A 10,908-nucleotide genomic window follows, 5' to 3' on the forward strand; every position below is an offset into this window, starting at 1 on the left:
CCAAACTGAACCATGTTCAGCCTCTAGGTGGAGACAAAAAACCTTCTTCAGGTACAGTACAGTTCCATTTGACATCCAGTTTGAAAGAGTCTGTAGCCTGCTGGACATTTGAGGAAGATGAAGGGACACTATGTAACCTACTGTGGACAATCCACCATCTGATTCACATGTTATTCTGATGTTACAGGCCTGCAGTCTGTATTCTGTCTAAAACATAACATTGTTTTATTATATTTTATTTATTATGATCTGTTTGAAGGACTGGACAAAGACAGCAATACTTATTGGATGAAAACATTTTAAGAACCGGAATTCTGGACGACAATTGTTAGGCTACTGCATGTGAAAGAATGTCACATAGGCTGAGGAACAGAAAGATATGGCCTCCAGTGGCACACGTGTTTCTTTCTTTTAGAAATGATGCGAGTCAGAGAAAAGATGGAGTCATGGAGGCACATATGTCAATATGGGAGTTCTGCTTCCTTTTTTCTTTTCATGTAAAGCAACATTACAGTATATTTAAATTCTAGGGTGTGGCACTGGTGAAGTTATGTTTATATTTTCAAAATAAAAGTTGAAAATTATAATACAGATTTAAGCTACATTTTCATCAGGAGCAGTAACATTGTATTCTCCAGTGAGGCTCCAGAGCTGAAGCATCCTACACCTCAAGCATCCTATGGTTTAGGCTACTGATGAGCTGAACACTTGTGACTTGTTGCTGAGACCTGTGGAGCAGCAGAAGGGTGCAGCTGCTGTCAGGTGGGCAGGGCTCCTCCCGCTGGATATATAAAGCACAGCTGCCGCTCATCAGTCAGAACACTGTCCCTGACAGCATCTGTCGGATCAGATCAGTCAGTCAGTCAGTCAGAACCCGGTCCCCTGCTGTCAGCTGACAGCAGCTCTCAGATCAGTTCAGATCAGTCAGTTAGAACTCGGTCCCTGAGAGCAGCTCTCAGATCAGTTTAGATCAGATCAGGTGGAACCCTGTCTGTCCCTGACAGCAGCTCTCAGATCAGTTTAGATCAGATCAGGTGGAACCCTGTCTGTCCCTGACAGCAGCTCTCAGATCAGTTTTGATCAGGTCAGGTGGAACCCTGTCTGTCCCTGACAGCAGCTCTCAGATCAGTCATGCTCCGTCCTGCCAGCAGACTCCAGCTGCTCGCGCTCCTTGCGCTCCTGCTGCTGAGCACGCGCAGCTCAGCTGTTCACAACGCCGCCACAGAGTCCGGACACACTGAGCCGGCCCAGGACACTCAGGACAAGCCGGCGGAGGAGGACTCGAACCGGCCGAGGCACGGAGGGAGGCGGCTGGGGGACGCTGTGCGGAACGGTGAGTCCGCATGCGCAGTTACAGCACTTTAACATTTGTCTAAGTGTAGCCTATGGCTTGTCTTGCTCAGTAAAGCTTGACGCATATTGTTTCAAAGTGAGTGAGTCGATGCATATTGGGACTTAGGAAGAAAGAAAGAAAGAAAGAAGATAGGAAGAACAAGAGAATAAGGGACAAAAACGCAAGAAAGAAAAGAATAAATGGATTTTGCAATGTAAGTTAAAAACCAGCTGCTATCTACCCATCCATTCATTTGTCAAACGTGTGTCACAATATTAAACCAGCTCTGTATATTGTTCATAATCAAACTTGAAACAAACATGAAATGAAAAGGCTACTGGTGCACCAGAGGGATCCGCTGTCCACACAGACATGTAGTGCTTATTAGTGGTGTGCGATACTGCAAAATTTGGTACTGATCGATACCAAGTAGGCTAAATACAGGGCCAGTATCACCGATACCGATACATACCGATACTTTTTAATATATTAAGTTGTATTGCTAAATCTGAATTAATTTTCATGACCTTTAAGTGGTTTTGTGATTTTTCCTTTGGATTATTAATAAGTTTAAACCCAGGACAGGATTTTCATATGCTTGTATAAATGTGTTGTGTCAACACTGTAGCCTATCTTACAGCCTTTTTACAAATTATACAGCTTGCCGTTGTTTCATTTTTGGCCTGAAAATATAGCCACACGGCGCTTCTCTTCCTCTCTGCCATTCTTCTGCTCCGTCTCTGTCCTGCTTGTGTGTGTGTGTGTGTGTGTGTGTGTGTGTGTGTGTGTGTGTGCGCGCGCGCGCGCGCGCGCGCTGCTCATAGACAGTAAAAGAAATGGACAAAGTGACGCTGTTGTTTTCTACGGAGACCAGTGAAGTATATTAGAAGCACTTTTTTGGTGATGGAGCGTTGATGCGCAGCCTCCAACTGAGCTTGACAACGTAGATGTGACGTAAGCAACGTGAGTCTGAAAGTTGTAAGTCTTCTGGTAGCTGTGCCAAGAGAAATCTCAATCATTCCCAATCTTGCAGAGACGGAGAGCGTAGGTATATGTAAGGAGATAACATAGGCACAGGCTAATTATTGATCACTAAAATGCTAGTTAACATTAGTAATTAAACTTAAACAGCTAATGTAAGTTGAAACTGCCTGCGAGCTTCTCCTGTACTATACGGTAATTCCTCTACTATGCGACAGTAAGTCGCGTGGTTATGACACAATCGTTAGCCTATTTTTACAAAAACGTCTGCTATGGAGCCATAACGTGAGGTACAAGGTAATGGAGCCTTTTATACATTGTCGTGTTTCTTTAGAAATAAACAATGGACAAATAGAGTCTATAAATGCTTCAGATGAAAAGTTATTTGCTGTCAAAGTGGCGTCAAAATGAATGGCAGTCAATGGGATGCTAACGGCGGGTGATGGCTTGATAGCAACAAAATGGCGCCATAGGAGCTACACTTTGTGGACGCTCGCTTACCCCCTTGGTGCTGCTGGCCGCTGCCGGGCCTGGCTGCTTGCTTGTTTGCCTGGCGCCACTGAGTTTTTCATATTCTGGTACCGGATGTAATTTCCAAGGCAACAGCGCCGATGTACCAGTGTTGCTTTCAGCCCAGGCTAAAATGACTTTGGAAACCTATACACTGAAAATGCTTGGGGGGACTTTTATTTCATAATGTCACATTTATGTATTACCCTCTCCCTGCCTTCCTCTGACTCTCTGTCTCTACCCGCCGCCATAGACTGTTAATATTAATGGACAGAGCATGTGTGACGTCACCCATTGGTTTGTGGAGATCTGCTATGAGAGGTCGAGTTTGCCGTTACGGGCGCAGCCATCCTGGTTGCGGATGTGACAATTTTAGACGAGAGGGAGGAGTGAGGGAGGAGCTGCTTACACTCTATGTTACGTTACACACTTTCACTGGCAATCACATCATAGCCACGCCTTACAACACCCCCTGCTTTATCGCCGATTTTAAAATCAACCATCATTCAAAAAATTAACATCATTCTGTATTGTAGAAGACTTAAAACTAACAATTGAGACCATAAACTCATTATGAAAATGTTTACTGAGGTAATAAATCAAGTGAGAAGTGGATCACTTTCTCATAGACTTCTACAGAAACCGACCTCCTTTTGCCATGAACTACTACTACTACTAGTCATAGTTCCATTATCTTTATTGTGACTATAATTGCCACTGTTCATCACAGTCCCAACTGGATCTCTACAGAGATAGACCTTTAAAACCTCTTTAAGACCTTTCTGTTTAACCAGAAACAAGTCGCTAGCGCTAAATCCACTAGACTCCATTTAATTTTAGCGTGTATAGAGCCAACATATTTTCACATGTAAATCGGTAAACTCTGTGTTTATTTCAACCAAAACTAGAGTTGTGATGGTTGGAAAAGTGGAAAGACGAGCCAAAACGGCTTTTCATAGTTTTATTTTGTTTTTGTCGACTTTGAATGAAGTATATTTTACAATGCTAAAATTACTGTTTATTTACATGGAGTCTGGAAGCTTTAGCGAACGCAATTTCACGGATGTTTTTATATTTAAAAAAAGGATCTTACTCTTTAACAGAAAGGTCGGCCTCCTTAGAAATCCTTACCATAATGTCGTCAGACACTTAGAATATTAATCTGAGCCTGTCAGTGGCAAAACGAGCACTGTTGTGAAGGTAAATACAAGCTGCACAATTGCCCTATTAACTAACATTGTAGCTTGTTTCGCCGCTGCTGACTGCAGCGATCTTGCTTAATACTGGACCAATGTCAAAGATTGCTGTTCCCATCAATCACACACAATACATAGGAAAATAGGGTCCAGGTTGAAGAAAACGGTACTTACTCTTTAAGGACCTGTCTAATCCGTTGTGCCAATGGTTCAATGATAATCGTGAATAGAAGTGGACTTATTGGGCAGCCTTGTCTTGTGGATCTCTCAAACCGAAAGCAATCATTGAGCTCTTTATTCATTTTCTCAATTTTAACTGATGGCCCAACTCTAACGTCCTAATGATTGTTCGAATAAACCCCAAATTCTCCATGAAATTGAATAGGAATTTACATCTAACTGAATCAAAAGCCTTTTCAGCATATATGCTTATCAGCATAGCCTGTATTTTGTTTTGATTAATATGTCTAATGTTTTGTAAAGTTCTTCTAATGTTATCAGGACTTTGACGTGACTGGACAAATCCTGTTTGGTCCATATCAACCCGTTCTCACTCCGAACTCGTAAAATACGGACGTTTGGACAGTAGCTGTCAGCGTCAGAAGCGCTCTTCAGCGTGTTTGTAGAAGGCACCAGGGAGAGTAGCGGCTACACAGGGTTTGAAGATGACGTAGCACTAAGAGCGACTATGGTAGCGAGTAGTATGAAAGGCCGAAAATCCGCGTAGGGAGGTTGGTTGGAGTGGTGGACGGGTCAAACAACACAGGACTTTCACCCAGGAGACCGGGGATCGTGTCCCGCTTGTCACGTTTCCTAAACCCAACTGTCCCGTTCTTCTTTTCCTAAACCCAACCGTCCTTTCTTCTTTTCCTAAACCCAACTGTCCCGTTCTTCCTGCGTGTCATGGAAACGTAAGCCCACCCACAACCTTTTCCTTAACCTAACTGTGTCAAAAGTGACGGCAATAGTCCCGACCAAGTGCGTTTAGATAAAGCACGTTTAGATATGATGCTAAAGGAGACTATTAGCGTCAGTAACAACACCAAAGGCACCTGACCAAGCATCCATATTTTATGCAATGGGAGTTTCTATCATATTTCAGGTAGATTGTTATCAAGTCTTTTGGCAATGATTAAAGGAAAAAAAAATGTAATTCAGGTTTAGCATGCTAATTGGTCTGTAGCTTGCACACTCTAATTTATCTTTCTGTCTGTTAGGTATAACTGAAATGTTCCCTTCTTTCCATGAGGCTTGAGTTTCCTCCTCTGTCAGGACCCAGTTGAATGTTTTTAGGTGTCAGGGCTTCTTTGAGACTTTTGGTTTTGGACTTTTATTTTGGTCTTTTGTAAGTAGGGGTGGGAATCACTAGAGGCCTCACGATACGATATCATCACGATACCTATGTCACGATACCATATTATTGCAATTTTAAACATATTGCAATATTCTGCGATATATTGCACATTTTTTCCAATTTCAAATGATGTCCCCAAAAGGAAACTTTGTCAACAACTGTTTTATCTAAAAAGATAAATTTCTCAGTTTGTTCATCTCACTTCAATTTTATTGCTGCAAAATGGGATTGTCAAGCAGACAAACTGACCAACACTTATAATAATATATAATAAAAGATCAATACCTGGCGTCTGTGGATCGATACAGTATTGCCACGGAAAATATTGCGATACTATGCTGTATCGATTTTTTCCCCACCACTATCTGTAAGGGTTGGCAAAGGTAATGATTTGATTAGTGTCTCCATTTTCTGGTCATTGTCGACTTGGGGTTGTGAATATACTTTTTCATAATATTCCTTTAAGCAATCTTTAATGTCCTTTATTTGGTGGTTGGTGTCCTTAGTTTTGGGGGCATTTATTTTGTTGTTGTTTCTAAAGTTTATTTCTACTTTAATCTTGGGATCCATTGACTTCTTATGTTCCGACTTGGTTTTTCAAGATCCATTGTTCCAGTATGACACTTTTTGCACTCTGCTGCTATCCGTTATCCAAATAATAAAAAGTAATCAATTCTTAAGTATGTTGAATGTGGACATGGAGAGAAGGTATAGTCTTTACCTGATGGATCAGTCCTATCTCTGATATTACTGAGTTTATTTTCTTGTTATTTTTGGTGGATGGGATTTTATCATTCCTGGTGAGTCAAGATGAGGGTTCAGAGTGGTGTTGACATCACCCTGTTACAATCCTATCCAGTATTTGTATATAGACATCTGGCCCTGAGTGAATGTAGAGGGAACACATTTTCATCAACTTTTCCCTCTATCAGTATGAAACTGCCTTCCCTTTCCTTTAGGGCTGAACGATTTTTGAAAATAATCTAATTGCGATTTTTTTCCCCAAATATTGCGATTTCGATTCGATTATTTTTTTAAGCTCTTTGTCTTCTGTATTATTCAACAAAGACAAACAATAAATCATTTTATAGTATGAACAACACACAATTACACACTACACAGTTAAAAAAGTAAAAATATAGTATATATACACACACACACACACACACACACACACACACACACACACACACACACACACAACAGTGTATTTTTTTTTACAGTGCACAGAGAGGAGCTGCCTCCAGCCCCTCCCCCTCGTGAAGTTGCGTGCTGCCGTGTGCACTTGTTCAGAGAGGCTATCGTTGCGTTAGCTAGTTGCTGGTGTTCTTGCCATGGGATTAACTGTACTAATAAAACCGTTGAAACACTGCGGCCACGCTGTTGTGAACGCTCCCCGAACGTCATTTATCAGAGTCTGATTGTTACCCCTCTCAGTGGCAGCTCCTCCACTCATATCTTTATAACGGAGCTAACCGCTAACCGGAGCTAACCGCTAATCAGAGCTAGTTGCCAACCGAGCCTTCAGTTCTGCGTGTCTGTATCCATTAACTGCACGTATGGACTCGAACCAGAATAAAACCCTTCATTTTATTAAAATGGCTGTAAAAGTTTTAAACTACAACTCAGAGTTGTTTGAATGACAGAAATCAGCTCAAGGTACAGTGTAGCGTTAGCATGCTAAGTTGATGCTTTCTCTGCGGAGTACAGACTGATTTGCTCTCGCAAGTCATGTGACCAAATCGCAGCCTTTGCGATTAGGAAATCGCGTTTTAACATATCGCGATATTATCGCAAATGGAATTAATCGTTCAGCCCTACTTTCCTTACTAGTAGATGTGTTCGTATGTTACTCTTTCGGAGATCAGTATAATTACCCCTCTAGTATGTTTTGATCCATTTGAAAAGGAAAAATATACTTGAATCCTTGTTTTTTAAGTTTTCGTGTTCTATCCCCATCATGTGAGTTTCTTGCAGAAATGCAATGCCTATGTTCTCTCTTTTTATTAGAATTATATTTGTTTGATTGGGCTGAGAAGCCCATTACCATTCAGAGAAATTACATTAACCATGTGGTGCCTATACTCAAGGTTTTAGTTTTGATTGCCATATTACATATTATATTGGGTACTATGTTTTTTTTAAGGTATTCCCTTCCGCAGATGCAGATAACTTACATTAACGTACACACAACTTACAAAAACAGATCTCCCCCACTTTTGAAAAAAGTAACACACATTCAAGAACATCGGAACAAGAACAGAAACTTATAACTTAATACAGGGACCATCGTCCCTCTAAAGTCCCTGTTGTGGGTTGGAGGGAAATAACCCCCCCAATGATTGACCTGCATGTACATTCCATATCATCTAGATTAGTCCAACATAAGCCTGAAACTAAGGATGCTAGTTTAGAATTTTTTTCTGACCAATTGTCAACCTGATCATTAACTGTTATTCGCAAGCAGGAAACTGAGTCCCAGTTCACCCGTCAGGGAAGCTTGGACATAATTTCCGTTTTCTGCGTCTGCGGACAGCTGTGGACATGTACCGGTCGCCCAGCCATTATCTTGCATGCATTGTTGTGGTCACATTCCCACTTTCCCAGAATTTAACGGCTTGCGCGTCCACATGACCGGAACAAGTCTGCAGCTGTCCACAGACGCTGAAGGTAGCCTATGTCTGAATCTGTCTCTACCACATCTATCTGCAAGGTTGTCACCTTTGTGTCTGCCTGGCGTACTCTGTGTGTAGGACGGCCAGAAAAAAGACCTTAAAAAGTTAAGAGAGTTTATTTGGGAAGTTAGGATGCCTGTGTAACACTTTTCCTAGCTTAACTTAAAGTAGGAGCATTGACTTAGGAACTGTTCATTCGTAATGGTTTTTTTCCTACATCAGGTCTTAAAGGACAAATCCGGTGCAAAATGAACCTAGGGGTTAATAACACATATATGTTTTCATGCTAATCGAATGTGACCAGTTTTATCGCAAACCGCTAATTAGCTTATGAAGCTAGTCATCACACTTCCACGGTAGCATAATGAGGGTCCCTACATGTAAACCGAAGCATTGAGAACTTTGTAAGTGTACAGACAGTTTATTAAAAAGATAGTTTATAAAGACAGTACCATTTGTACATGCGGGCGCCATCTTGGGAAAACCGTCATGACCAGTCGAACAACGAACGCCGTGCTTGAGCTATGTTACTGGTTATTGGTTGCACAGCGTTTGTCGTTCGACTGGTCACATGTAGGGACCCTCATTATGCTACCGTGGAAGTGTGGTGCTATTTTGAGCCTTGTTAGTGTTATAGAAATAGCGATTTCTTTTTACTTTACCCGTGCCCCGACGACTAGCTTCATAAGCTAATTAGCGGTTCGCGATAAAACCAAGGGGGTAAGCTTCGCTTCAGAGCTCGAACCTCCTATGGCGCCATTTTGATGCTACCAAACAATCACCCGACGTTAGCATTTCATTGACTGCCATTCATTTTGACGTCACTTTGACAGCGAATAACTTTACATCTGAAGCGTTTAAAGACTTTTTTTGTCCATTGTTTATTTCTAAAGAAACACGACAATGTATAAAAGGCTCCATTACCTTGTACCTCACGTTATGGCTCCGTAGCAGACGTTTTTATAAAAATAGGTTAACGATTGTGTCATAACCACGCGACTTACTGTCGCATAGTAGAGGAATTACCGTACAGGAGAAGCTCGCACGCAGTTTTGACTTACATTAGCTGTTTAAGTTTAATTACTAATGTTAACTAGCATTTTAGTTAGCAATAATTAGCCTGTGTCCATGTTATCTCCTTACATATACCTACGCTCTCCGTCTCTGCAAGATTGGGAATGATTGAGATTTCTCTTGGTTGCTCATGTCACATTTATGTCGTCTCTCTCAGTTGGAGGCTGCGCAGTAACGCTCAGCCATCACCGGAAAAGTGCTTCTAAAGGCCTTCACTGGTCTCCGTCCAGAGCAACGGGATCTGTTGGTCCATTGTTATATACTGTCTATGGATAAAACTGGTCACATTCGATTAGCATGAAAACACATCCCAGAGAACGGTCGACTCGGTACACATGTGTTATTAACCCCTAGGTTCATTTTGCGCCGGATTTGTCCTTTAACCCATAATTACAATGGTTACCAAACAGTTCAGATAGGATCTGTAAGTTACAGTACAACGTTTCTGTAATACGGCCTGTGAACAGATGGAGGAGCATTCATATATCTAACTGAGTTTTCATGTCTCAGGCACAGAGCAGAGCCAGATGGGCTGCAGGGAGCTGAGGTCCACCAAGTACATCTCTGACGGCCAGTGCACCAGCATCAACCCTATCAAGGAGCTGGTGTGTGCTGGGGAGTGTCTGCCGTCCCACCTGCTGCCCAACTGGATTGGGGCTTACACTGGGAGGCACTGGAGCCGCCGCGACTCCCAGGAGTGGCGCTGCGTCATTGACCGGACCAGGAGCCAGCGGATCCGGCTGCAGTGCCAGGATGGCAGCTCCAGGACCTACAAGATCACGGTGGTGACCTCCTGCAAGTGCAAGCGCTACTCCAGACAGCAGAATGACTCAGGACACAAGGACACATCTGTCCACAGTGGGAAAGAGAGGAAACATCAGAGGAAGGCTGCACTGCCTGAGGAGACGGCCGCAAGGCAGTCTGACAACTAACAAATATTTAAGAGCCAAGCCAAATAGAGGTCAAAGTCAGTAGTGTGTGGTTTGTCTCTAAACGTAGATTATTGTGACATAGAAAACAGTTTTAGTTCAGATTAGTCTGTAGCTCAAAACACAGTTTAAAAGGAAGAAACAGATATTTGCTTTCTTTCAGACTCATGTGTGTGTGTAAGGTACCAACCTGGAGTCAGGATATGGTTAGCCTAGCTTAGCATATAATCTGCAGGGGAAAACAGCTTGCCCAGCTCTGTCCAAAGTTTAAAAATACACCGTACAGTAGCAACACCTCGAAAACTCACTGACTAACATGTTATATCTTATTTGTTTATTCTGAACACAATCACAAAAGTAAAAATGACAATATGGTTTTAGAGGGAGTTATGTGCTCATGGTTCATTTGGTGCTCTACCTCGCTTAAACTACTCGCTCTTGCATTTGTTCTGAATCTGCCCCTTTGAGAGACTAATACTGTGGGCATCCAACATGGCAGGCAGTTAGTGAGTCTTCTACTGGCACTAAAGGTGATGTAGTCCTGTGCAACAGGGCAGCTAGTTCATGTAAAATAATCAAAAACAATAATCAATTACATAGTTAAAGGCTCAACAGATGTTGGATTGAAGACATGTAAAACATAATGTTGCCATAATTAATAAAAGTTCCAAATGTGAAGTTAGACTTATACAATAGCAGCCTGTAGTGTGAATGTAATGTACAATATGTGCAGGGTAAAGTTGTATGGGTTTTTCAGAGTGAATAGTATGTAATTTATTTTTGTACCAGAACAATTGAAGTTCTTTTTTATATTATTGTTGTTGAAATAAATAAAAAATAATAATGAATGAAAAAG

At 41.8% G+C, this 10,908-nt stretch overlaps 1 protein-coding gene across 1 annotated transcript; it reads left to right on the forward strand.

The window, feature by feature from the left end:
- The first annotated feature begins 902 nt into the window (after nucleotides 1-902).
- On the forward strand, nucleotides 903-10,356 carry LOC116035709 (sclerostin domain-containing protein 1-like). The gene is made up of 2 exons (XM_031278991.2): nucleotides 903-1,333; nucleotides 9,634-10,356. Exons 1-2 carry the CDS (start codon nucleotides 1,132-1,134, stop codon nucleotides 10,053-10,055), a joined length of 624 nt encoding a protein of 207 aa, XP_031134851.1. The 5' UTR covers nucleotides 903-1,131; the 3' UTR covers nucleotides 10,056-10,356.
- Nucleotides 10,357-10,908: the final 552 nt, after the last annotated feature.

This window comes from Sander lucioperca, chromosome 16, assembly GCF_008315115.2.
Source record: "Sander lucioperca isolate FBNREF2018 chromosome 16, SLUC_FBN_1.2, whole genome shotgun sequence".
Lineage (NCBI taxonomy): Eukaryota > Metazoa > Chordata > Actinopteri > Perciformes > Percidae > Sander > Sander lucioperca.